Source organism: Leptonychotes weddellii, chromosome 13 (assembly GCF_054177405.1).
Source record: "Leptonychotes weddellii isolate Sample4059 chromosome 13, ASM5417740v2, whole genome shotgun sequence".
Taxonomy (NCBI): Eukaryota; Metazoa; Chordata; class Mammalia; order Carnivora; family Phocidae; genus Leptonychotes; species Leptonychotes weddellii.
This window is the reverse complement of record NC_138381.1, coordinates 12112924-12140443: the sequence shown is the minus strand read 5'-3', so window position 1 is coordinate 12140443 and position 27520 is coordinate 12112924. Positions and strand designations below refer to the sequence as shown.

At 44.1% G+C, this 27520-nt stretch overlaps 1 protein-coding gene and 1 long non-coding RNA gene across 3 annotated transcripts in view; one reads left to right on the top strand and one right to left on the bottom strand.

The window, feature by feature from the left end:
• Window positions 1-11511, top strand: part of LOC145716732 (uncharacterized) — a 56292-nt gene extending 44781 nt beyond the window's left edge. Inside the window, exons 2-3 of the long non-coding RNA XR_014139565.1 lie at window positions 2580-2781; window positions 9682-11511. This is a non-coding gene — a long non-coding RNA (uncharacterized LOC145716732). The remainder of the gene's footprint in view (window positions 1-2579; window positions 2782-9681) is intronic.
• Window positions 1-27520, bottom strand: part of BCL2 (BCL2 apoptosis regulator) — a 173241-nt gene that overhangs the window by 144675 nt on the left and 1046 nt on the right. For both annotated transcript variants that reach the window (XR_014139562.1, XM_081801079.1), the window contains exon 2: window positions 26633-27477. Coding sequence is in view for 1 of the 2 variants with exons in the window: in XM_081801079.1 (XP_081657205.1) it covers window positions 26633-27199 (567 nt within the window). In the remaining variant the exon portion in view is untranslated. The remainder of the gene's footprint in view (window positions 1-26632; window positions 27478-27520) is intronic.

Sequence of the window (27520 nt, the reverse complement as noted above, 5' to 3'; positions counted from 1 at the left end):
TTGTCTGGGTGGATGGTGATATCACTACCCAGACAAGACAGACAGGGAACAGCAGGCTCAAGGAGGAAGTTGATGAGTTCACTTTTGGATATTTTGAATTTGGAACATTTATGTCACCAAGATTTCTTTTTTTAGTTTTCAGGAATTTGAAAACAAAATTGCTGGGTTTTGGCATTGAGAGCAATCTCTTTCCACAAATACTGTTTCACCGCAGCTATAATAAAAAAGAACTTGTAGCTAGAGAGTCCTACATGAAGATGGCACGTTATTGCGAGTCTGTGTGTTGTGACCAACAGTCATTCAAAATCACAAATAGAGAATGATTATGGGTCCAATAAAGACTTGAGGCACATTCTCCATTAATGTGTTTACCACTAACACTGCCCTATTTTCATATACCTACACGACAAAATATAAATTTCTCCCTTATTGGTAACATACAGATCGAACTTTGAAAAACAGTTGTTTTCCCTTCTTACTGATGCCAGGATGTAATTCACTGCTGTTTTGTTTTTGCTTTTGTTTTATAATATGTAGCAAATAACAAAGGAAGGTGAGCACTGAGTTGCTCCTACCGCAGGGGCAGCAGCCTAGCAAAAGTTTCAATGCTGCAGATTAAAAAAACCCTCAAAATCAAGGAGACTTATGTCACTCTTTCTGAGCAATTTGCAAAATGCCTTGATTTTGGTCGTCAGGCAGCGAAAAGAAGTAGCGTTTCCAACACCCTCCCAGCCACTGGGATATGTAGCCAATTTTAAGAACAAGATCCTCAAAGTTGCAAACTACCAAGAAGGCAGAACTTCCTGGCTGCAAGGTTCAATCACAGAATGACAAAATATAAAGTTAATAATATTTAAAATAACTGCAGTTCTGTTTCTTCAAGAGCTGAATAGAGTGACTGCAAAGATGGGAGTCTTGGCAAGAAGGTAGAATGTAAGCACCTTCGGGTAGAGATCTTGGTTTTGCTTGCTGATGAATCCACATGCTTAATGCTGTAGCAGGCACTCACTATATTAACTGTTGAATGAATGAATGAATGAATGAAGCCAGGAAAGAAGTGAACAAATCCTAAAGTAAGAGATGGCAAGGCCACTATACTTCACTCGCTGAGTCATTCATTTGGCAAATGTCATTGAGCACGTACTAGTACGAGACCAGTTTTAGGCATGGTGGTGAACAGGCAAATGCAGAAGAGGTGGGGCTGGGTCTCAACACACTTACAACCTAGGAGAGGAAGAAAGAAAAGGACAGCAAACATCTGTGTATGGAAGCGGTATCAGAGCTTGGAAGTGAGGCCCCAGGAAGGTTGGAAGCATGGCAGAAATGTAGGGGTCAGCGGAGTCGCTTCCAATAGGGACACTTTCCTTCCTCCAGGGGAACTGAGCCTTAACAGATGCAGAATTTTGGAAAACTTCAATGGAAGCAGAGCACTATGGGATTTAAAAATAACAGGAACAAAAATGCCCAGAGCAGAGAAGACTGGATGGGTCTGAGGGGTAGCAAATCTTGCTACGGAGCAGCAGGGACCGCTGAAGGGCGAGCACTCACAGGAAGGGAGGAACTTAGCAGGAGGCTCCTTTTTCTTCCAGAAGAAGAGGAGCCTTTTTTTTCAATCAGGGAAGAATTTTCAAGTCTGTTACAAGTCATAAACTAACTGGAGTGAGGAGAAAACTTGCGCAGGTTAATGGGATCTCCTAGGCAAGAGTTACAAAGGGCAGCAAGCCTAGGGAGACACGGAGGATGGCAGGGCCTGGGTGGTTCCCTGCGTAGGTGTGGAGCAGAAGCACGAAGAAAGCATCCTAAGTCCTGCCTCAGGGTGATCAGGATGATGGTGCCGAGTGGAGCCAACCGGCGAAGTCCGAGAAAGGTTCTAGAAGGAGGATAATGAGTTTAGTCCTGCATTAAGTATTTTTGATGATATGTTAGGTTTGAGCTGCCCACAGGAAATCTGGGAGGAAAGCTTCATCAGGAAACAGTACATAGGCAGAACTGGACTCTGCAGAGATACCCGTTCCAGAATCAGCCACCTGTATGTGATACCGAAGCTGTGGGGATAGAGAAAGTCACTGGAAAGAAAGTCAGGAAAAGAGGTGAGAGAGAGAGAGAGAAACAGTATTCAAGGGCCTTCCAAACCATTTACTCAGCACGCCCCCTCAAAACATGTTTTTAAAGCAAAAGAGCATTCCTAAAACTGGTTTTTAACTTGAAACAAAGAAAACACCGCCACATCTCACCCATAATAAGGGCCATAGCAGCAATCTTTTTCAACAAAACCCAAGCTAAACCCCACTATTGGCCTCCGACCGGAGAGAGGGAGCACGATGGAAGGAGGAGAATGTTGCCCACTGCTCGGGCCAGCTCTCCTTCCACAGACTTCCTTTGTGTTTCGCTCAGCAGGCCAAAAGCACCCCGGGCTTCGAGAAACACTCATGTCTGGTAGAAGGCAAGGGAAACGAATAACCTAATTCACTTCATCTGCAGCCACCACGGGTACAAAAACAAGAGAAGATGTGCGCGCTGTGTAGGAGGAATGTTCCTTTCCTACTCCCACCCTTGTCCCGCCCGTCTCTCTTTCCCAGGTCATTATCAACACATTTCAAACGCCTCGAAGATGTTGATAAAGCCGCTCAACATCTGTGCACTCCTCCACAGCCGAGCGATGCATCTCAAGACCGAACCTTCCCACCTTAGCATGGAACAGAAGCCTGACTTCTACCCTCAGCACCCACAGCTCTTTCCACGAATAGAAAGAACCCAGCCAACCTCACTGGCTCTTTGAAGGTACGATATCCTTTTCCTGTGGCCTAATTTAGCTGCAGACTGAAAAGTGCAAAAAAAGCAAAAAAAAAAAAAAAAAAAAGGATGAGGTTTTCACGAGAGTTACTTAGTGAGATGAAGCGGATTTTCTTCCAATGTCAAATTCTTGAGGCATATATGCTTGGTTTACATTCTTTATTTGTTGAAAGAATCTCTAAATTGTTCCCAAAGTATATTATTATTTTGACTGAGGAGATGGAAGTTCACGGCTATGAGAAAAATATTCTATATTTTTCAAAAAGTCATCAGTCTTCTTATCAAGGACTCACAGGACCGTGTTGATGGGAACATTACCTAGTTGGACAGCTACTGTCACATGTGGCCTAACGCTCTTCAACAGGCCCTCGTCAGCTCCGGAAACCAATATTCATCAAGTGTCAACGGATCCACAAACCTGCGCCTGGCATCATTCACAGAAAGTGAAACAAACAGAGCAAACACCCTCTTGGGGTGCAATGGGAAAACTCTGTGTGGCCGCCTCTTCGGGGTGGAAATACGGAGTCCAGACAAGACCCAGGGAAAGACGTAACAGGTCAACTAGAGTGGTTCTCATGGGTATATTTGCAGGGTGGTTTGTTCTGACATGGAAACCTACAAAACAGTCCATTTGGTTTTCAGAAAAATGCAGAAAGGATCCAGCCACAATTTTTTTTTAAAAAATCATGCCCAATCCTTAAGAAGATGAATACATTCGGGGTTATTACTGTGGGTGCCTGTGCCTGGGACCATCTCAGTTTCTCCCGATGTCCCAGTAATTAATAACACCTCCTTTCACCCTTTTAAGTGTCCCAGCATGGACAGCAACCTTTATGGTCATACTAGATATGAATGGATGGCTATCCGATAGATTAAGGTGAACACTGAAACAAAATACAAAATTTTAGAAAGGTTTTCCTTCTGAACCAAGGAACATGGGTAAGAAATCATGCAGGCTCTCTATATTGCCAACATTCACAATTCCAGGCGGGGAGTTGCATTCTGATCACAGAGCGGGGCTCGCGCACAGAAGGGTTTGTGCGGCACCAAGCAGGTGCTCTGTGAACGGGCTTGGATGAAACGATCTCCGCAAGAAGACAACGACAGAACCATTCTCACCAACGTCTTAAATGAATGGTCCTTCGCCCACGAGATATGACACTGAGGAATGGCTTAACGGTTCTCTTTGACTCTGTGGGTGAAATAGGTGTGTGTATGCCGGGGGGACTGTCAGAAAAGGTTTCTGCTGCAGAAGTTTCCATGGAGTGAGGTGCTCTCCCACACCATGCAGCAGGAAATAAAAGCGAGCTCCCTACTGCACACAGTGGGCTAACAAGCCCAAAGATGGAAGGTTTTCACGATCTGGGCATCCTCCTGTTGCAGATGACAAGTCATGTCAGCAATGACTCTCACACCATGACCCGGTGGCTGCTGGAGCCTCGCTTTGGTTAGAGGCATGCTCTGGCAGGGCAAGTTCAGAAGAGTGGAGCTGGGCTCGAAGCCTCCCATGAACATATGGCCCCAGCCCCCGGCTGGCCCCAGCCTCCTCCCACCAGCGCCCAGCCAGGCTCTCAGTGGCTGCTTCCCCTGCAGCCAGCCCCCTCCCCGACACCCCTGCCACCACAGAGAGTCCACAAGCAGCAGGATTGGTGAGACAGGTCTAATCACATGAAACCAAAACACTTCTCCGGACCTCACTACCCAGAACGAAATGCTCTCTGATCCCCCCAACACTTTAAACGAAAACACACTCAAACCCTGAACATCAGCAGCGCACATACTTCTCTTTTTCGGGGTTGTGAAGGGAGGGTGGGGTGCTGCACAGAATAACAATTTTCATCAGAGGAAAATCCCCAACACACAGGCTGACACCTGCTTTATCTATTCTCCTCCCAACCAAGTTAAATCATCACAAACAGTCTTGACAAAATATGTTCCGCAGGTCCAGAGGTGACAGTGACCGGGCAGGGACCGTGCATGTGTTGGGGTGGTATACATGTCAGTGTGGGTTGTGAACGGGGTACGTTCCTGGACAGGCCCAGAGGGTGTGAGTGCATGGTGTGGATATTCGGAATATTCACCAGCATGTTGGTACAAACCCTGTACCACGTTTTCACTAATCCACCCACGAAAACAAAGACAAACTGTAGCTAGCAATTTCAAATGTCCCATTTCAAAATTTAAAACAAGAGCTCAAAATGGGAAAGTATAAGAGATTGCGTAGACTTATGGAGACACTTCCTCGCCCCCGCTCCCGATCTTCTCCAGGTACCAGTTATGACACAGTTCATCTTTAGATCTTTTTTTTTTAAGAACTAGCTGCCTACCAGAGAGCTTCACTTCTACACTTCTTTTTTCAAATCTAGCATCTCCTTGCCATGTGATACCACTACGCTTAGGGCTGGCAGAGTGAAAGCCTGTCATTCTTAAAACATGAAGAGAATAATTCAGCGCCTTTTTTTTTTTGTGTGATCACAGAGAATGCAATTAATACTCTGGCTGCTTTGGTATGTAGACCAAACCTTCTGCCACAGTGTTTTGTGGTGCTGCTGTCTCGGGCAGCTCTGCCAGTCTTTTCATTCCAACAGAAACGATGCCAGGCTTCTCAGCGCTCAGTGAAGTATAATGAGGCAGAAGGGGTGACTGGAACCCTCACTGGGGGAATGTGCTCCTGGGGTGATGCTCTACAAAATACAAAGCTCTCTCGAGATCCAAGGCCTTTTGTCCCCCAACACCTCCTAAAAGCAATTAAAATCTAGTCTTTTTTTTTTTTTTTTTAAAGATTTTATTTATTTATTTGAGAGAGAGAGAATGAGAGAGAGCACATGAGAGGGGGGAGGGCCAGAGGGAGAAGCAGACTCCCCGCCGAGCAGGGAGCCCGATGCAGGACTCGATCCAGGGACTCCAGGATCATGACCCGAGCCGAAGGCAGTCGCTTAACCAACTGAGCCACCCAGGCGCCCCTAAAATCTAGTCTTTACAAAGGAAAGGAGTGAAATTCTTATGCCTTCATCTGTAGCCCAGGAGCTTTCTAATTCATAGGAGGTGCAAATCAGCAAAAACAGTTGTAGACAGAAAACAAGCAGTGATTTACTAAAGCATATGATCAATGTGGGGAGAGTTACTACCTGCACAACTGGGAGACTTCCAAGATATCAGCTAAGAAATAATTATAACTCACAGAAAGCACAGGGGTAAAGAGAAGAGAGCCAGGAAAGGGACAAGGGTATAAATGTTTGTAGATATTACACGACAACACCTGTGCATCGGCTAAAGCTCTAAGGTAATCCTAGACCCAACCCCTGTCTCACTCAGGGCCAAATAACTGGTCCAAGCCAGTGATGGTATTTACCATGGATCGCAGGGGCCCCCAAGGTTATTAGACAAAAGAAAAAGCAGGAACACCAAACCCCAATGCTATCATTGATTGGATATTAATACTATTCTACTTGATTCTCTGGCCTTCAACACTCATAGAATAACAAAATCTTAGTGAGACGCCCTCTAATCCAACTCTCTGATTTGCAGATGAAGAAACGCAAGCTCAGAGGAGTGTGCAACATGCCCAAACAGCAAACACTCGGAGGGCCGGGACACAGCCCAAGGCTCTTGGCCCCTAGCCCTCAGTACTGTGCTAATCTCACCCTCCAGACCAGCCACGTATTCTTGACCTTGATAGCTTCTTCACTAGAAGTGTACCTCCCCCCATCCTTTGTCTGGATTGAGTGTGTGATATTGTGATATAATAAGAAATATATATTTGATCTTCACCTCCGGTTACTGGCACAGAGCTCCTAAAACTCTTGGAATTTCCTGAAAGACAGCGGTGATAGCGGTATCTTTTGTTATAATACTCGGCCTTAGTCCGGAGTTCCTGACACAGGAGCTTCTAAGACCCTTGGAATCTCTACTGATGAGTGTCTTTTGTATGCTAATCAGATGACGAGTGGCTGGTGGTCTTAGATCATTCAGGATGTAGGCCTGTCACCAGAAAGCCTAAGGCTTGATTACAGGGGTTGGAACTTTCAGCCCCAACCCCTGGAACCTTTTCTGGAGGGAGAGGGGCTAGAGAATGAGTCAATCACCAATGGCCAATGATTTCATCAATCATGCCTACATAATGGAAGCTTCATTAAAACCCCTAAACTATGAGGTTCTGAGAGCTTCCAGGTTGAAGAACAGCTCCACAACACTTCCCCCATACCTTGCCCTATGCATTTCTTCCATTTGGTTGTTCCTGAGTTGTATCCTTTATAACAAACCAGTCATAGTAAGTCAAGTATATTCCCGAGTCATATGAACCACTCTAATAAATTATCAAATGCGAGGAAGGGGTAGTGAAAACCTCTGGTTTATAACTGGTGGGTCAGAAATGTGGGTGGCCCAGACACTGGTGTCTAAAGCAGGGGGACAGTCTGTGGGATCTGATGCTAACTCCAGGTAGTTAGTGTCAAAATTGAATTAAATTGTGGGATGCCTAGCTGACGTCCAGAGATTCGGAGAACTGGTTCTTGGGGTGAGGAAAACACCTCCACATCTGCTGTTAGAAGTGCTGGGAGTAAAGTAATTCAGAAGGGGCTCCTGGGATCTGATCCCCTGCCTCTTTGGTCCAGGGTAGCTGCTTTGTCCTTCCATCCCATGAATGATCCAACCTAGTCTCAGACCTTTCTGACAGGTGAGATCCACTGACCTTGCTGCATGCTGCCAGGAACTGGACATGACCACAGCTGACTTCCAACAGAAGAAAGCATCCCCTTGTCAGGACAACATGCACTAACCCTCCCCTAACCTTGACCTGATGGTTCCCAAAATTCAACATGAGTCACACTTTTCCACTGAACATTGGCTCCAACCTTTGATGAATGTGTCACATCAGTCAGTTGCAGGACATGCTTGTGTGCATGTACATTCACAAACACAGACATTTATTTCTAAATAGGATCCTGTCCTATTGTCTCTAAGTAAATATTCCCACTGGAAGTTTTTAGTTTATTTCTAACAGGCACTGGACTAGAAGTCGAAAGTCTGACATTGTACTCCTGACTCCCAACTCTTGAGGCAGGTGAGCAAGCCTCCTCTTCTCCTTCAACATACTCACCTTTAAAAGTATGGCCAGGCCCTCCCTGCGTGGACTAAGACTGGACTCAACAAGAACCTGGATGTGAATGCACTTGGGAAAGAGTCACACAATGTGCCACAAAACTGTCTAAACTATACCCCATCTGTGCAAAAAGGAAAGCTCTTTCTACCCTCCTATGTAATAATACCCAAAGATGGGAGTAAAAAGGTAACCACACTGGGTAATAAATGGGTAGCAGTCTAGACCAGTGCTGTCCAATAGAAATATAATATGAGCCACATATATAATTTTAAATTTTCTAGTGGCCACATTTAATATATTCTTATTTAAACCAATACATACAAAACATTATCATTGCAACATATGTTCAACATAAAAATTGCTAATAAAGTATTTTTGCAAAAAAAAATAAAATAAAATAAAGTATTTTTGCATTCATCTTTTTACACTAAGTCTTTGAAATCTGGTGTGCATTTTATACTCCAATCACACCTCCATCCAGGCTAGCCACATTTCACATGCCCAGGGGCTATGGCACCGCCAGACAGTGGAGGAGATTTTAGACACACTTTGTTACGGTTTCACGCTTTGAAGGTTGCACACGAGTCTTTTCTCGATGCCTAGCACACTGTCTTAAACGCCCAGTCAAAATATGTGTGAGGTGCCTAAGTGTTTGGATGTCTACTGTGATCACGGAACATCACGGGCTAAGAGGACACATAAAGGACTTTAAAAAGCATTAGTCTGTGATGACCTCTTCCTGTTCTTGAAACCCAGAAGTCCTGGCTTGCAGGATGCCAAAGGGAAAGCTGGTGCTCCTGGTGAAATCCCAGGTGGGGTCTCCACCGACGCTGGGAGCCCCTCCTTGCCAGCCACCCTTTACCTCCACGCCCCTACGGGGGCTGTTGCCAGAAGCCCAGGGAGCCTGCTGAAACAGAGGAGCACTGAGGTCCCGCATTACTGGGAAATCATTTGCGTTCTGTTCGGCGAATCTGCATAAAATTGGAGCCAAGAGCGTTTGGCTGGGTTTCCAGGCCACACTCTTTCTCCATGCTGCTATGGCCACCACTATTTATCACCATTTACAACGGTGGTAGAGCAACAGAGACCCCCAGTTGGAATCAGCATAAAATAGAAGCCCTCCCCCACACTGCCATGAAAATCAGTGTCCTCTGGGGTAAGCGAGTGAAGGAGCTCTGAGATGTAATCTGGCTGCTACATCCTTTGTTATGACAAGAGTTTATTTTATACGACTCTGACCTATGGCATGAAAACACAGCCTCAGTTGGGGTTGTAATGATCCATGACAGCGCGCGCACACCTGAATACCGTGGAGCTCACATTCCCGTCCATGGGCCACCTGGGAAACCAAAGTCACCACCCTTCATTCCAGAAAGCCACAGGCGGCTTCCATCCCCAAAAGCCATGTTTACCCTAGAGGACCCCTTCCCCTTCCCGCCAGGTACGTTGAGGGTCAACTCAAGGTAGAGCACGACTGCCTCGAGATGCACACACTCCTTCTTCCTTCGGGTTGTGGGGCTGGCGGGGGGTGGGGGGGGGCACAGGGGGCGTGGATCTGCAGGGGGCAAGTGGACAAAGTAAATGACACAACAGAGAAGGCAAGCCTGCAAGGGAAAACACACAGAAAACAATTTGATACTAGCTTACAATTTGTTATTTTATCTCAACGGCCTATCTCTTTCTAGGACTCTTTCCCAGAGAAATTCCATTTTCATTACAAAGCTGGTTTCTTATGCCAGGGAAAAGACTGTGGTGCTGTTATTACTGCCATTGTTATTTCTCCTAAGGTCATCTCAGATGGTATGTCTATGTGAGATAAATGGTTTCCTAAACAGGCTTCTCTGCATCCTGCCGCTGGTTATGGTTGCCCACTCATCACTCCTGGGGCCTTGACACAAGCAGCTTCCAGGAAACTCCAGAAGAGGAGAGGCCACAGTGCTGCAATTAAGGGCACGGAGTACCCCGTGGACGCCTGAGTTCAAATCCCAGCTCAACCACCGAAGCAGCTGCGTGAGTCACCTCTCTGAGCCCCTGTGTCCCCATCTACAAGGATAAAAGCGCACCAAGCTCCCCGGACTGTCCTAAGAAAGAAACACGTTCACGCAGACAGGCCATCTAGAAAGTATCTGGCACGGAGCACACATCCCACAAACAGCTCCTTTATCACGATACGGCTGGGCTATCCTGTGACGCTGCTGGTGCTGCTCTTACCATCCACACTGACAGCTGTCCAGTCCGTCCGTCCGTCCGTCACCTACTGTGTGCTTGCCCTGTGCTAAGCACTGAGTATTCCACGACGGTCCAATTGTATCCACACTCCTCAATTCCTATGCACAACCTGACAGATTCTACCTTTGAAATATCTTTCACGGTTGTCCCATCCCAGTGGGAAGAAGAGGCAGGTGTCCACGTGCAGGTGCTCAGCCCCATCCCGAGATGGGCACCTGCCCCTTTTCCCTACCTGGCCTCCTTCCTGCCCCCTCCACCACCAATGAAAATTACTATCCTGCTAGAAACCTTCGCTGGCCCTCCGCCGCATGAAAGACCAAATCTAAATTCCTCAGGGAGACACTCGGGGCTTTAGTGAATCAGCCTTGGCTATCCCTCCAGCTTCATCTCCTTGCATTCCACCCCACAACCCCTGTATTCTGGTCATGCTGACTTCTGTACCGTCCCCAAGCTCGTCACAACCTTCCCATCACTCTCTTTACTTGCACATGGGACCCTTTCCCATCCTCCGCAGGGCAAGCTCTTACGTATCCTTCATGCCCCAGGCCTCTTGGCACCTCCTCTGGGAAGCCATCCTTAACTGCCTCAGGAAAAACTCACTGGACTGCGAGATTTCTAGTTGAGCTGCTGCCCTCCACAAGGCCAGAGATCACACCCAGAAGCCTCACAGGCACTGAGCATGGTGAAGGCGCAAGTGACCACGTGTCACTGTCCCACGATGGCTAACTGAAGTCTGGAGGCAGATGCCCGAGTCAGGGCCAGAAACTCCCCCCGAAATACCAATATCCGTATGCACTGAAGTCCAGTTCCCTTCCATTCTCTGCCCTAGAAAGCAAGGTCGAGGAAAGGAAGGTGCAGGTGAGCCCGCGCCGGCTTCGCCTCTAGCTTCTTTTTCACATGGCCACTGCCTTGCCTCCTCTCTCGCCCCGCATTCTGGAATGAATCATGTCCCATAAGTGGATTTTTCAGATGACTGAAGCCGAAACTTGTAAAAAATCTTAACCATTTGGAATGGAGACGCTTCAGAAACGGACTACTCGCTTTCCCTGAACTCTTCAACTCTCCCTATGGAAAGGGCCCCCCCGTCCTGCTGACTCACAGCATCTCGAGCCTGGCCCGAGCCTCAGCCCAAGGACAACCTCAAGGGCCGCTGAGAGCTTCATTACCGTCCGCCCCCCACGGAGCAGCCTCAGGTGGCTGGTCTGTCACTCCTGAGCCGGGCTTCATGGCCTCGTTAGCCTCTTCCTTACAGTCAGGCTCTTCACGTAATTTTTCTAATAATTTGCAGGCTCTGTTGCCCACTCAGGACTAATGGACTGTCTGTGCCATTTCTTTGGACCGGAAAAAAATGATAACCAATCTTGTGAGAACATGCATTTAAAAAAACAACAACAAAAACTCTGAGTGGAGAATTATTTAGCCTTAAAAAGGAATGACATTCTGACACATGCTACAACATGATGAACCTCGAAAACACGATGTTAGTGAGGTAAGCCAGACACAAAAGGACAAATACTGTGATTCACTTGTATGAGGTGCCTAGAGCGGTCAAATTCACATGGACAGTAAAATAGTAGTTACGGGGGTGGGGGGTTGCTGAGGAGAGGAGGGAACGGGGAGTTTGTGTTCAATGGAGTCAGAGTTTCAGTTTGGGGTGGTGAGAAAGCTCTGGAATGGATGGTGAGGATGGTGGGACGACACTGAGAATGTACGGAATGCCACTGAACTATGGTTAAAATGGTAACTTTTAGGTTATGGGTATTTCTCTTTTTCTCTCCACACGCACGCACACACACACACACACACACCCCAAATCCGTTAGGAGTGATGGCCAAGCTCTTATGACTAATGGGTGTGACCTTTGGCGTGTAACCTTTGTGTTACCCTTCTGCATAGCAGGGGCTGAAATGACTTCCTAGTTCTTAGTTGTGTTTAGAATCATCATAATTGCTAAACAGAGTGTTAATGGACTTGGCGGTCATAAAGACCTTTCATTCCCCAATTACAATCCTGGTGACAAACGAGCGTTCTTCATTTCCATGTCAACATTATAAATAATTGCAGGTATGACTGAGGCAGAGAAAGGGCAGAGCCTTCTCCTCTTCACGCTGGACACAAGTGAGCCCCTCCTGGGCACAGAATCCAAATCTACCCCGCCCTTGTCCTGAGATCAATCCCTACCACTAAGAGGTCACACAGAAAGCCATTAAAGAACAAAGATCCTAATTATCTCAAGTCCTTGGGATTTTAAGGATTTGTAAAAATACATAAAGCAGACGTTTAAACATTATCGTGTTGGGTTATAGCTTATAAATTAAACGTTTTAGATTATATTGGACTCACATTTTTAAAGCAGTCTAGTCCCCAGAAGAGAGCGGAAATAGCTAGTGGGGTGTTCAGTTCAGTGAACACAGATCCCAGGGTTTGGGGAGCCTGGTTTTGAACTCTGTCTTGATTAATGAAAGGTTACTATTGTCCCTCTGCCTGAATAATAATTTCCCTTCCTTTTTTGCTTCCTTATGAAAGACCATGAAGTTCTACTCTAAAAATTATAACATGTTGTGCCTGGGAGAAATGTTTAATTTTTTTATTTATATATGCTTCCTCAAACAAACCCCTTCAAACAATTTTTTGTTTTTATTTTATGCCTTCTGAATTTCAGTTATGCATTTGGCATATGAACTTAAGTTAAATATTCAATCTATATTGCTTAATAACACAAAGAGATATAGAAATGAATGAGAAAGCAAAGAAAAACAGAGATAGGTTTAATAAGGAGCCTAGTAAGAGTTTCCTATCTTGTCAGAACTTAGTGCTTAGATTTCTTTTAAGAAAGTCGTTTCCTGGCCCAGCCGAAACTCCCTGAGCCCTGCAAACCAGCACAGCAGCATCCTGTCCAAATGTTATTGTGGAAACACTGTGGTGTTCTAGGTCAAATGTATCCAAATTAAACCAAGGGAGATGGAAATGACTCTCCCTTGATACACCCTGGTTGCTGAAAGTGGGTTTGTTTATATGAGTAGAATAAAATTTACAGCTAAATATAAAAAAAAGATACATCATCATCATCTTGTAAGCTTGAGGAACATGTCATTCCACCTCTGGACTCTGGAAAAAAACACTAAGGTCATGCCTAAAATAAGACCTCGAAGGGCTGAGGATCCCACCAGAGGTAAAACCGCAGACTTTTCCCACCTCTTGATGAAGGCCTCAAGCAGGTTACAATTGGACAGTGAGGTCATTTCTCTTGAACCAGGACAGAGTTGTGGATTTGTTATTCCAACACACACATGCTGACCCCTGGGACAGCTTCTGAATCAGGTGTCTGGTCTTGGTATGAAGCGGTGATTACTACTTATTTTTCAAAAGTTATTTACACAGACTGTTGGAGCCAAAGAGGAGAGAGACAGAAACAAAATGTTTCTCTCTTTTTTCAACTACGAAAGAACTTTTAAAAGTTGGCCTTATGAAAGATTTCACCTCCTAGTTACTAAAATAAAGATGACTAATTGGCTTCCTAAGGAAACACAAAATAAACCAAAAAGTCACATGCAGCAAAGTGTTACTTTTTAATAGGTTTCTATTTTACATTAAAAAAAAATTCTTGAAGTTTTAGAAGACATCCATGACCACTTGGATTGCCTAAAAAAGGATCTGGTTTTGCCTCTTACTGGGCAAAATTCCTTGATTTTGCAAAACCTCTGCTTCCTCAATCTGTAATTCTACTTCCTACCCTCAGAAGAGGTTATGGGGGTTAAATCATCTCCTATCCATAGCAGCACTAAGCCCAGAGTCTGGCACATGTTGGGGTGCAATCAATTCCTTCCTTCCTCCTGGCTCTCAGTGACTGGGGCCATTGACCAATGTTGTGATACATGGAAATGGGGGAAATGAAAAGATCAGTAGGTATAAGGGGGAAAAATGTTCCAGACGTTTTAGCCAAAAATGAAAGTCTTCTCTAACTCTATATTGTGCATGGTCACCGACCTTAAACTGACATATGGGCTGTGTTATACCAATACACACATTAATTTTAAGGAAGAACATTATGTTTTCAGCTGTTAACTTTAAAAAGCCATTTAACCTCCTCTGTGTAATCTGCAATACTACTAGCAGAATCCCAAGACTCCTGCAAGAGTTAATAAGCCCCATCAACACTCCTATATCAATTTGTCCCCTTTTTGTTATATTGTAGTCCCTTATATGGTTAATTATTTGCCTGTTTACTGTGCTAACCTCCTCACCAGTGTTGGATTTATGAGAGGTATGCGAGACAGTTCTTGACCACCATGTTTTCCGTTGCAGATCCAGTGCTCTTCCAATATGTGTTGAATAAATGAGGTTGAACTAACATAGCCACATGCCCTTTAGACACTATGGGATCTTGCTGATGAAGGCTCCGCCACTCTTTAAATTCGATAGGCGCTTTAATCGCCAAGTTTATGTTGCTTACCTAAAGAGGCCAATTTTACAAGTTAATAAAAATGTGGATTGCCGGTTAGATGCCAAACAATCAAAATGATGGTCTACATTCGTATAATTCTGCCTGCCCTGCTGTGTCCCAGAACCCTTATGCTGAGTTTCGAGAACGCCCCTGTCCCTCACACTACTGTCCCCTTGGAGAAGTCACCTGCTCAATCCTGCCCAGCTCCCAAGCACACCCACGGGGTCTTGAGCAAACGTGTGGGCATCAAATGGCAAGAGGTCAGATGCCCCTCTGCCATAAATATGAAACACCCTTCAAAAGCCAAATCAAAGGAGAGGGAAAAAAAAAACCTGAAACAGAAGACTACATTTTAATTTTCTTGACATTTTTTTAGGTAAAAAGCAGCAGAGGATACTATTTTTCCACATTAGATATACTTGATTAAGTTTCTATTGAGGAATCTGGTGTCCTTGTGAAAACATACCCTGAGAAGCAGCACAGTGTAAAGAAATAGCCACCGGACTCTGAGTCTGGGAATGAATACCAGGAATTACTGGCCTGCACAGCTTTCTCAGGTGTTTTTCTCTTTGCATGGGAATAAACAAATGACAAAAAGGGTGTAGGCATAGAGAAGTGGGAATACAATACCTGCCTTGCCTAGGGTCCTCATGAAGACCAAAGGAGCCAACAGACAAGGAATTCCTTTGGAAACTTTAAAATCCCCCAACAAGGTGAGACCCCACTGTTGCGATTTTTTTCACGTGGAGGAAAATTCTATGAAAACTGCCTCTCAAAACTGAATTCTTTCTTTCTTCAAATACACTTTCGTTAACTGCTTGTTAATGACAATCTATTACAATGTGAATTCTAACAAAAAAAAATTTTCAGTCCGGCAGTGCTAATTGAAACGAATGGGAAATAAGAAAAAAATGTCTATTTTTTCATATATCTCACTACAACGAGGACCATATTCTTCTCAAAATGACTATGGAAAAAGAGCAGTGTAACTGAAGAAGACATGAACCAGGTTCTGAAGCATTCAGTCCATCACTATGTCTTCCTAAACAAAAATCTCTCCGTTCTAGTCCTAACCATTGCCCAACACTATCAGCTTCTCGCTGTCCCTACTGACATTCCTCTAGGTCAGGTGCATGGTCTCTTGCTCATTTGCTGAGCTAGCCTCTCCCCAGTCTATTAATGGCAGGACCTTTCTAGAATAAACCCCACCACGGTGGCGCACCTCCCGCATTACCTCTCTGATCTGCCCCCTTGTGCCCCTCCCTCCAGCCAGGCTGGGCTCCGGAGTCCCAAGAACATGTGGCGGGCTGCCGTCTCTGGCTTTTGTCCCCCAGCTTCTTCCTGCTGGCCACTTCGCTCCCCCTCCCCACTTCTCTAGGTTAGCTCCCGTTCCTTCTTCAGGCTTCAGCTCCCTTTCCTGGGAAGACTTCCTTGACCCTAATAAGTACCCCTACTGTGGTTGTAGGTCTTCTCCCCTGGCTCTCCCCAGGCTCGGCTACAGTCGTTTTGTGATGATCTACACCCTGCTGACTGTGAGCCCTCAACTTCCCTGGGGCCTGGCCTAACCATGTGCATGCTCAATTTAAAAAAAAAAAAAAAAAAATGTGTGGGACAAATGAATAACCCATCTCCTGTTCTGTCTGCTTTCATTGTAGGATCCGGCACAAAACAAAACAAAACAAAACAACACAGTCATTCTCTAGAAAACACAGAGATGCAACTGGGTCCTTCATAGTAAGAAAGAGGACATCCTTTTCAGGATCATGCGGAGCCAAACAGGGAGAGAGGTCCGAAGGAAGAGTCGGGAGTCTCGACTCATATGAAGTTTCTCCTAAGTCTCCGCATTTTAAAACCACTAATTTCCTCATTGGTCATGCCCTTTCAATATTCCTTACAAAGGTATTTTCAATTTCCATTTGACATGCACTTTCATCAGTTAATTTTTAATTGAGCCAAATATTAAATGCTCACATTAACCAGACAAAGCGTGTTTAGCTACTGATTTGCAGTGACAGCTGGTGTTATTCTCACACACAGGCCAAGCATGAAATAGAAAACTAATAACCCCTTAAGTGTGTTCTCAAAGTATCATTTATGGGAAAGAAGACGACTTTCAAAGGAGACTTGTGCAATGGCTGTCATTTTTTTCCCCCGAGCCACAAGCTGTTACAAAGCAGGGAAGCTCATTTTCTCACGGATACGGACAAGCTCAAGAATCCCACTGTCACTGGATGTATTCATTAAGAAGGAATCTGGCAGTAGCACAGGGGATGGATACTTTGGAGAACAGGCCAATTATCCGGGTGTCCTTTCTAATTTGAAGTTTCTGAATTCACTCATAGATAAGCCACTTGAAGAGGGTCTGGCAATGGCAACATAATGCACAGATGGCCACTAAAGAAATGAGAGGGAGGATGGGAGAGAGAAGAGAATTTGCTTGCGGTTTCATTCATGGGGACAAATCTGCAAGCTGACACATCCTTCTTTTTAAAAAGCCCCTGGAGAAGTATGGTCAAGCTTCATTACAAGTAAACAAATCATACAATCTTTCTCAAACAGATGACAAATGATGAGCAATAACACTTTGAGTTTGCTTCATGCCAAGGGATGAGGGTTCTTAAAATACAAATTTCACCAGTTCTGAAAACCACAGAAAGGCGGTGATTCTTGCTTCAAGCAAGACAGAGAATGGAGTCCAACGCTGCCAGGCCAGTGGTTTTATCCAGGACACCCCTGGTGGTCTTCTTGCTGGTCAGTGTCTGGAGAAGTAAAATCTTAGGTTCTCTCACCTCTGGGAACATTGAGATCTACTGACTTCCACCTTCAACAGGAGGCTTGTTTTCATGGGAGAAGAACTAGAGGATCATTTATTCCTATGATTTTTATGCTGTGGTTCTTTTACATTGAAGCTATAACACTAATCAGGGGAGGAAAAAACACCTTGTTCCCACTGTGAGAACCCTGGACAAGCCCTGATTTCTTTCATGACAAGGTGATGAAAATCTCAGACATCAAGACTTCTACCCGGCTTGAGATTTGAACCATGGGACTGAGAGCAGCTAAGCACGTATATAGAGGCCGTGTGCATTCTATATATAAACAGATATAAGGTGACAACCCATAGCCTAATGTCTAATATTAGCATTAAAGACTTTTATTAAAGTTGGACATTTAATGTAAAGCAAAATCTAGACTTGTCCTCAAGTATGAAAGACATACTTTTTCAATTCAGTGATGAGGGATGAAATCAAAATACTTCCTAGGTGTTTTTCTTTTTTCATTTCTATTAAGTATTAACAAATCTGTGACGTGGGACATTTGGAACACAGACACACACTCTATAGTAAGGAGAGTAGGAGAATATTAGTTGGTTAGGATGAGTTAGATGCTCAAAGTGCCTCTTCCATAATCTTTTATTGATTAATTCATTCAATAAACAATTATCATATGTACCTACGATCTACTCTCCTAGGTGCAGGTTAAATAGAATAGGAGAAATAATTTACGAAATGACAAAGTACCAGTGAAGGAGAACACTCTGATTTTATAAGATCTCCACAAATGGTGGTTATTATTAGGATTTTGGGACAACGCTAATTTGACCCAAGTTGAATTACTGTTTAAGCAGGCAAACCGGAAGTGGGAAGCCAGGCTTTGAATAGTTAACTCCCAAGTTAATCACCACAATCCAACCCATAGAAGTCTACAGAGGACTTCTGGGGAAAAGCAGTATGGAATCAGCAGGGGCAGTTAGGACCATGTCTGGAAACACAAGAAGGAAATGGGAAATCTACCTGGTTTGGGAGGAAAGGCATATTGTATTCGTGCCCCAAATTCTCTCTTGAGCTCCAGATCCTTAAGGCCAACTGCTAATGGGCATCTCCACTTGGATATACTACTGGAAACTCAAGTTGAAAATGTCCAAAATTAACTTCATCACATTTACCCCACAACACAGCAATAGTTCTTATCTTTCCTCTTTCTCTTGAGGACGATATCACTTTTTGAACGAGCTGGGTTTCAGACTTGAGTCTTCTGCTTCTTCAATCTGTTGTCAGTCCTTTGGTTTCCCTTCGGCACTGCCCCCATCCCCATCTGCCCCATCTTCTCCATTCCCTACTCTGCCACCATGGTTCAAACCCCCTACCTGGTCTCCCACTGTCCAGCAATCTTCTGCAAGCCCACACATCCCACCTTGCCTCAGAACCCTTTTGATAATCGTTTTAATGTTAACCAAGTTAAATACAAACCTCTCCACTTAGGACCCAGTCACAGCTCATGAGAGATCTCTATGTCCCAACCAAGTCAGACTCTTTACTATTCCCACTATTGTCCAATTAGGCCTCATACATTCCTGTCTGCTCTGACTTCTCCAGGCCAGTTATCTAAAACGCCCTCTCCCCATACCTCCTACCATCTACCTCCTGCATGAAACTCTTCCAGATCCCCTTCTAGCTGGACCAGATCTCTCCATCCACTAAAGAGTGGCAAAGATTGCAGCAACTTACATCTTTTTAGTCCCACTACTGGTTGGCAAGTTCCTTGAAGGCAAAGTTGATCTTACACATTGTTTTACTCAACTAAAACACCTGGCATAGAGCCTTGCACATAGTAAGCCCTCAGTAATGTGTTTTCAATGAAAAAAATTAACGTGCATGATATACGAAATCACAAGATCTTCATAACTCTTTTCATTTCCATCCCTGCCCTTTGTGAGTTAAGTTTTGTGAACGATTGCTCATTTGCCTTGATAAGACTTCTTCATACTGTTTTCTTCTTACACTGTTACTTTAATATTTAGTAAGTGGCTCTGCCTCACTATACTTATAATTCTGTTATTACAAAAACTCAAAACCACCTCTAAAAGCTTTGTTTTAAAATGAGAGAGAGAGACAAAGAAAGAGCGAGAGAGAGAGATGTTAGCAGGAATTCATAAGGGAAATGACTAGGAGATAGTCCTGAAATTTTAGACTCAGAAGTGCCAACTGGCTTCATTTATGGACTTGCCTTTTTTCTTAAGGGATAAAATATTAATCTCTAAAGCCGATGATATACTTTGCAGTTAATTTTATTCCTATTCTAATGGCAAGAGGGTAGTATATATATATATATATAATACACACACACACACACATACATACATATATGGCAAATAGGCAGTGAATTAAGAGGACTAAGTATCTGTCCCAGATTCTCCTGGAAAATTCAAATGCACCTGAGTGGACTATCCGGCTGCAATTCAATTTCAGAGTCACTACATAGATACAACATTCATGGTGTTGCCCCTAAAGCAATCTTCATTCTCAGCCAAGAAGAGATGGAAATCCTCAAGAAGAGATAGCCTGCAACATTGATCCTTTGTTTGGTGCTTTAAGTATTCAAAGTCGTAAACTCTCGATACTTCCACAGCTTAAGAAAAGACAGTTAAAAAGAGAGAAATATAGTAACTGGAACTGTCACTAGCCTCGATGGAAAATCTCCCTTGAAATATTAAAGCTTCACTTGACGCAGTGGGTCCTCGGGTTGTTTTCAGGAGGCATAGTAAAGAGGAGAGTGGGGTCAGTCATAAGCTTCTGACTCATTATGTTGAAGCCCCAGAGAGCCGATGAGCTGATTATTAACTAAAAATGGAATATGGCTCTATCCCTGACATTCTGAAGGCAAAACAAGGAGCAGGATGAAAACACAAATTTTCCAAACAGTTTCCCAGGGAAGTGCATGTTCCGTGTGTCATGGGGAAGAGAGGTCCACATTCTGTAGAGAAGTTTCTCATAGAATCCTGTCAATCGCCCAAGAAAAATCACCCAAGTAGCTCTCAGTACATTGCTACAAACAGTTGGGGGCGGTTTGGGGAAGTAGTCTGGAATAGAAGCTATTTTAATTAAGTTAGTCAAAACTTAATCTATGGCTAGAGTATAACCCCTCTAATCTCACACTGCAGAGATGAAGCAAATAAAACTTCTGCCTGCAGATCCTAATTGCCCCCCTCCCCAAGTGGCTGGAATTCACGATCTCTGGGGGAAAACGTCGCCTCTGTTGACAGAATTGTGCCTTGCTCTGCCGCCTGCAGCAAGACTGGGGTCAAGGTTATATTCTAGCTCTGGCCACCGCCCTTTCCCTGCTCCCTCTTGCTGGAATGCAGGCAGAACATTCTTTGCTTCAGGTGAATCCTACCCTGTGCGTGCTGGGAGGGCACAAGGAGCTACATCCAGGAGGTTTCTCGGTGGTGGGATGATGGGCAGGTAGGGGACAGTCATGGGGCAGGGTCCCCATGAGAAAGCCCGAATGGCTTTGGAGAGCTTGAAACAATCATGCGATCATCATGCGTACTGAAGGACAGCTGGGTTTATCTGTTGTCTGGCAAGTAACAAGCAGAGAAACAATGTTGGCACTATAGAATTGAGCGTATATCAGAACAAATTGGAAAAGGAAAACGGCTTTGTTGTAATTTCAAAAGTTTTACAATCTCCATTTAAAGAAAGAGGACCATGAGTGCAAGCAGTTAGACAGTGTTAAGAGCTGCCCTCCAGGAACACAAATGCTAAAGTGGACCAGAAATTTCTCTAAACAGATTTGGGAAGAGAAGCCTCTTAATAAACGAAACAGTACTATAACCTGAAACAAAAGAAAACAAAAGCTTTTTATTTAAATCTCTCCCAAAGGAAGAGCCCCTGTTCTGTTCAAAATCAACTTGTACTTTTCTGCATACAAGGATGATTTAAGAAAGTTCTTCAAATTAAGTTATTCTAATCATCCTATTCAAGGCCTTGATTGTCTTTTAAATACAAAGAATTAATGAAATACCTTAAAAATTGAAGACAGGTGTTTATTAAGTCTTCTTAATGTGTATTAAGGGTGCCTAATGGGTAAATATTTAACAAGGGAACTCCCCCGGCCTTTCAGTTCTCTTAAGTGTGTGTTTGTATTGTACAGTATTTTTTAGGTTATCTACATTTCTCCTCCCATTTAAATCAGACGCAATGCACACATGAACAGCCATACGGTTAGAAGTAACTTTTTTAGGCAAAGATAGAAGTGTATGCAAAATAATATATACTTGGGTTTTTTTTTTTCTTTTTCTCTCTAAATCTGAGAATCTAGGATTATGCTTATAGGGCTGCACGTAACTATGAGTTTACTTAGACACTTACAACACTAGCCTGTGAGGTCACCCAAGGCAGGGGTAAAGCTGTTTTCCCCGTGTCCCCAATCTAACCCAGGGCCAGGCACATAAAGACTTGCAATCATGTCTGTCGAAAAACCGTCTCAGTCCTTGGATGATTTTCAGCGTTAATCCTGTTTAGATGTCAAACACTAATATTGTTTGAATCAAACCAAGAAGAACGAAAGAAAAGCTTCTTAGTGAAGTAAATTCACGGAGTGGTCTCCTGTATGTAGCTGGGGGAAAGGGTGACCAGCTTGCAAGGTTAGGGCTCTGCCTGAATAAGGTGATGATATTAGATTACCTTAAAAAGGTTTAACAGAACCTTTGAACCTCAAATACAATCTGTCTCTGGGGGGAAAGCCTTTCTACTTGTACACGACAAAGACAGTGTTGTTTTTCCAGCACAAATGCACTTGTGCTGAGATACTGCTTTGCGCGACTATTGCTAAGACACGCTGAGTGACCTCAGAAAGGGGCGCGGGGAGAGGCGAGCAGGAATGACTAGTGATAAACAGGGCACCCACACACCTGCTTTCCGAGTGGGTTCACCATTCCTCCAAAAAGCTGGTTAGGACTAGAAGCAGAGATAAGGAAAAGCTCTGAGAACTTGCTTTTAAAAACAACAGCAACAACAACTTGTGGCTTTCTGTTCCCTGGTGTTCTGTGTGGCCTCAGGACATTTAAACATTCTGAAATGTACCAGGTCAATTAAGGATTGCTAAAAAGACCAATCAGTCCTCACTAGAAAGCACAGCTGAAAGTAACAGGACGCGCAAAAGAAAGCCATGTTTGCAACAGACATTGAATAGCAACGAAAGCCGTACAACAGAAAAGGGAACTAAGTGAACTATAAAATTTTACAAAGGTCCACAAATACAATCACTCAACAGCACGTGACTTGCAAACTCTAGGGGCGATAATGTAGTTTTTTTTCCTACAGAATAAATTATGGCAGGGAGTCATGTGATTCTTAGCAGGCAGAAAGATGCACTTTCCCAAGGAAAGTTCATCATTAAATATCTTAGTTAAGACTGGATCATCTTCAGACTATTTTTAATCCCTATCATTTCGCTGCCAAAACTGACCATAAGCAGCTGATACTTGGCCGCCAGGAAAATGATGCTTTTGCGTTTACTTCGTACAGGGGCATAAGAATGGTATTGCTTTCCAGTTAATCAAGTGTTTTGGTGGATCTGGACTGCCAACAGAAGACAGAAACTGCCTGCCGACCAACTAATAAAAAGGAAGCTAACCTCTACTGGATGTGGAGAAGTAAGTTCCTGTCTTCCTAAACCACAAAGACCAAAAGACGAAAAAAAAGAAAAAGAAAAAGAAAAGAAAGAAAAAAAAAGTCACGCCACCAACTCATCAACAGAATGAAGCTAATCTCCTATTTAAGTTTCTCTTTCTTTTAGTAGCCCACAGCTCACTCTCTTCTGAGACATGAAGCTGAATATTGTCCCATTTCTCAGCTTGGAGGGAGCCATCAATTTCACCCACTGTCAACGTTCCCGTATCTCAACACTTTGCCTACAAGAGCCCCTTCACCTTGAAGCAATTTCAGTCAACACATCTATAGAACTCAAACCGTGTTACAAGAGGGTAAAATAATAACTAATGGAGGTATCAAAAGAGCAAAATCTCCGGCCTTTAATTGAAATAGAAGAGCTGTGTTACTTCACTGGGATCAATAATGCCAATACAAACTATATAGCTACCATGAAAAACATTCTTGAGAAGACTGAGCTTACAATAATTTATCTTCTCTCTTTTGTTCCAATGTATCTCGTCCAAGGATCAGATCACACTAGTGGACATCTGGGAAATATTCAGTATTCTAGGTAATACTAGAAACCCGTGAGGCCGCTGGAATGGGACACTGGAGGATCCACCCCAGATTGTCATTCTTCCTAAAAGATGGCCCCAGGAACCTATGGTAGATAATAGTCAACATCTCTAATTTTTACGTGCACTTGAAAACCTGTATCTCACGTGAACCACAAATTCAGACTCATTAGCTATGGGGTGGAACCTGAGCTTCTGCATCTCTAAGAAGCCCCCAGGTGATGCCCCTGCTGCTGGTCTGTGAACCCCACTTGGAGTAGCAAGGTCTCAGACATTTCCTAGAACTAATGCTGTCTTGTACTCCCTCTGTCCTGCTTCTCTCACAATGCCTTATTCAAACTTAGGAATAAAGCCACACTCCATTCTAACCCAGTTTCTTCTTTAGTCTTTCTTTAACTTGTAGGCTTCTGGGACTATCTCTCAGACGCCTCTCCCTCCAAGACGCTGCTTTCTCCAAGCTACGGAACATGGACTACAAACAGTTTTCCTTCATCTCAGAAGGCTGATTTTGCCTCAATAGCAGCAAAGAAAAAAAGTGACTTCAGATCTGAAACGCCCATTATTCTATGCGCAGTATGATCCACTGAGTCCTAGAAGCCACACACTTCATTGTCAAAGGTCAAAAGAATGTACTAGCTCTCTTCTGAAACTTGACCACTGGCATTCAGAGTACTTTACACTATAAGACACAGCACAGTATTAAGGATGCAACCCTGACTGGTGCAAATTTCGGGGGAAAATCTGTATGCCCTATGGCTAAACTAGACATTTAGATTAGTCATGCCTATTTGAAAGGATAGGTAAATCATCTGTAACTCTCAAATACTACCACTTTGATTCCAAAGTATCCATTTATGATTACATTTCCTGATACCTACTTTTTTGGGCCAAATTCCTTTGTTTTCCTATATAGTCATCCATCTACATGTTGTTCTGAAAATGACACATTTTACATCAGCTATTTGTGCCTCTATATGATTTATTTTTACTATGAGAGGTTTTGTGAAAAAATTTCTTTATCACATTCTACAGTATGTCCTTGTGGTTTGGCATCATAAAATACAGCCTCGACATTTATCAATCTCAGATACCTGTTGACCACAGAGATAGGCTCTACTATGAAGACTCTATTTTGAAAGGAGTTAAAAGTGAGACTTCACTTAAAAAGTAAACTCAATTGCATGAGATGCTAACATAGTAAAACGCAACAAAACAAAGGCCAAGTTTCTATCTTAATTTCTATCATAAGCATATGTCTGTTTCCTAGCTTTTTATTAAATTTCTTAACAGATGACAGTTACCACCTTGGATTTCTTTCAACTAGAAAGAAAATTTTAAATATTTTTTTCATAAAAATATGAACTGTCAAATCAGTTTTACTTTGGTCTTAAAAAGATCCTTTTGGAGTCTGGAACTCTCTACCTTTTTGGTTATGGTGGTTAAAAATAAAACCACCTACTTAACCAAACATTTAACAAAAATATCCTTTTACCCTTTAGTGAATTCTTCCAGAATACTAAAGATCTGACAATCCAGGATCTCAAAAAGACAATTCACAAGGAGCATTTTACATGTTAGGAATTTAAATGGGGATATTTTACTTTTAAACACTGAACAGTGGCATCGAAATTTTGTCCATTTGATCAAGTAGGATCAGATTTTCATGTCAGCCATCTACTTTCTTGGCTTTTTCTCTTTTTTCTTGGCCTTAATATTAGCATGCTTGTAAACTGTAATAAAAAATGTAATGTGCTTCTTGAAATTGAATCCACTTGTAGTCATTTCTAGGCTTTGTGCTCCTGTTAGGTCCTATAAAATAATAACATCAGTAATTCTCCCTAGAGACCATACAAGGAAGGACTGCATTGCAGCCTTTTTCAAAAAGAATTCTTCACATTAAAACAAAAAGTCTGAAAAATTTTCAGACAAGATTCCTCTTTTACTTTTTCATAAATTAGTAATTTTACATATAAGATGTAGATCTCAATTACAGTTCTTCAGTCTTAGGATCTGGACCCCCCTCCCCCAGAGAATCGCACAAAACAATACCTTTATGGTAACGTGATAGAAGCTCTATCTAGCACCAGAAAAAAATCACCTCACAGATGTTCTTCAAAGCTACAGGCATCCATCACTACAACTAACGTCAGAGCATGAGAGAATCCACAGCTGAGAATCAATGCTTCTACGCTTTCTATAGACATTGTAGATGCATGTTTTTTCGGCAGAGGAGACCACCAAATGATGTGGACTGTAGGTGGTGAAAAAGTAAAATATACTAAAATTACAGTAAACTTTGAAATCGTACACTGGGTATAGAAAATAGAACGCAAAGTATGCAGCCAGGACAAATTATGTCACTGATGAGATACAGTATCCATGGCCAACGTTCTTCAAGACACTCAGTCATGCCCACTGGGAACAATGTGGCACCCACCACAGGATGGAGTCCATGGACTTTCGGAAAGTCAACTTACCTCTTTACAAACACATCTAAGTTCTCCAGAGAAAGCGGCTACACCAGATCTCCTCTTAGGGTAGATCTTACCAAGTGAGTCAGAAAAGGCATGCCCTTGGTCCCCTGGTGGAGTCTATTCTTCTAACTGGGTAGTTCCCAAATTGTAGTACAAGTAAGAAACCCCCAGGGGAACTTGTTTAAGATGTGGATCGTCAAACCATCCAGGAGTCTAGCTCCTGAGGAGTCCGGGCGTTTGGGGGGGGGGAGGGGAGGATCTTTGGACCCCCAGTTTGAGAAACCCTGAAGGGATGCCATTTATCCCGAGATCCCACTGGACAGCAAATGCTGGATCTTTAACTCTCGACGGCTGGCAAGCAAGGAAAACACTTTTGGTCAGAAGGAATCATCAACAGTAGTGTTGGCAGGGGGAGCTTCGAACGGGGGGGCGGGGGGAGGGAAGCAGGCAACCTGATTTTACGTCCCTAGCTCATCAGCCCGCCCTTGGCCCAAGAGCCCACCCACACTCCAACCATGGAGTCTCAGCCTCAGATTTGAAACGTCCAGCCCAGACTCACATTCAAACAGACATGCACCTACCCAGCCTCCGTTGTCCTGGATCCAGGTGTGCAAGTGCCGGTTCAGGTACTCAGTCATCCACAGAGCGATGTTGTCCACCAGGGGCGACATCTCCCGGTTGACGCTCTCCACACACATGACCCCACCGAACTCAAAGAAGGCCACGATCCTCCCCCAGTTCACCCCATCCCTGAAGAGCTCCTCCACCACCGTGGCAAAGCGTCCCCTTGCGGTGAAGGGTGTCAGGTGCAGCTGGCTGGACATCTCCGCGAAGTCGCGGCGGTAGCGACGGGAGAAGTCGTCGCCCGCCTGGCGCAGGGTCAGGTGGACCACAGGTGGCACGGGGCTGAGCGCAGGGCCCGCGGCGGCGGCGGCGGGGGCGGCCGGGGGCGGCGGCGGCGAGGTCCTGGCGGGCGCGGGGGTGCGCCCGGGCTGCGAGGAGTAGATGCCCGGCGCGGGGGTGGCCCCCGGGGGCGCGGCGCCCGCGTCTCCGGCGTCCCACTCGTAGCCCCTCTGCGACAGCTTATAGTGGATGTACTTCATCACTATCTCCCGGTTGTCATACCCTGTTCTCCCAGCGTGCGCCATCCTGCCCCCGAAAGCAGCCGGGTACCAGCAGCACCTCTCGCCCCTGCTCCCGCCCCACGGCCCCGAAAGAAAGAATAGTTATAATCCAGCTATTTTATTGGATGTGCTTTGCATTCTTGGATGAGGGGGTGTCTTCAGTCACGCGGAACACTTGATTCTGGTGTTTCCCTCTTGGCATGAGATGCAGGAAATTTTTACTTAAATTCCTTTCGGACCTTTATTTCATGAGGCACATTATTATTAATTATGGTTAATATCAGTCTACTTCCTCTGCGATGCTGAAAGGTCAAAAAGAAAACTAAGTCAAAATCAGGTGCATTT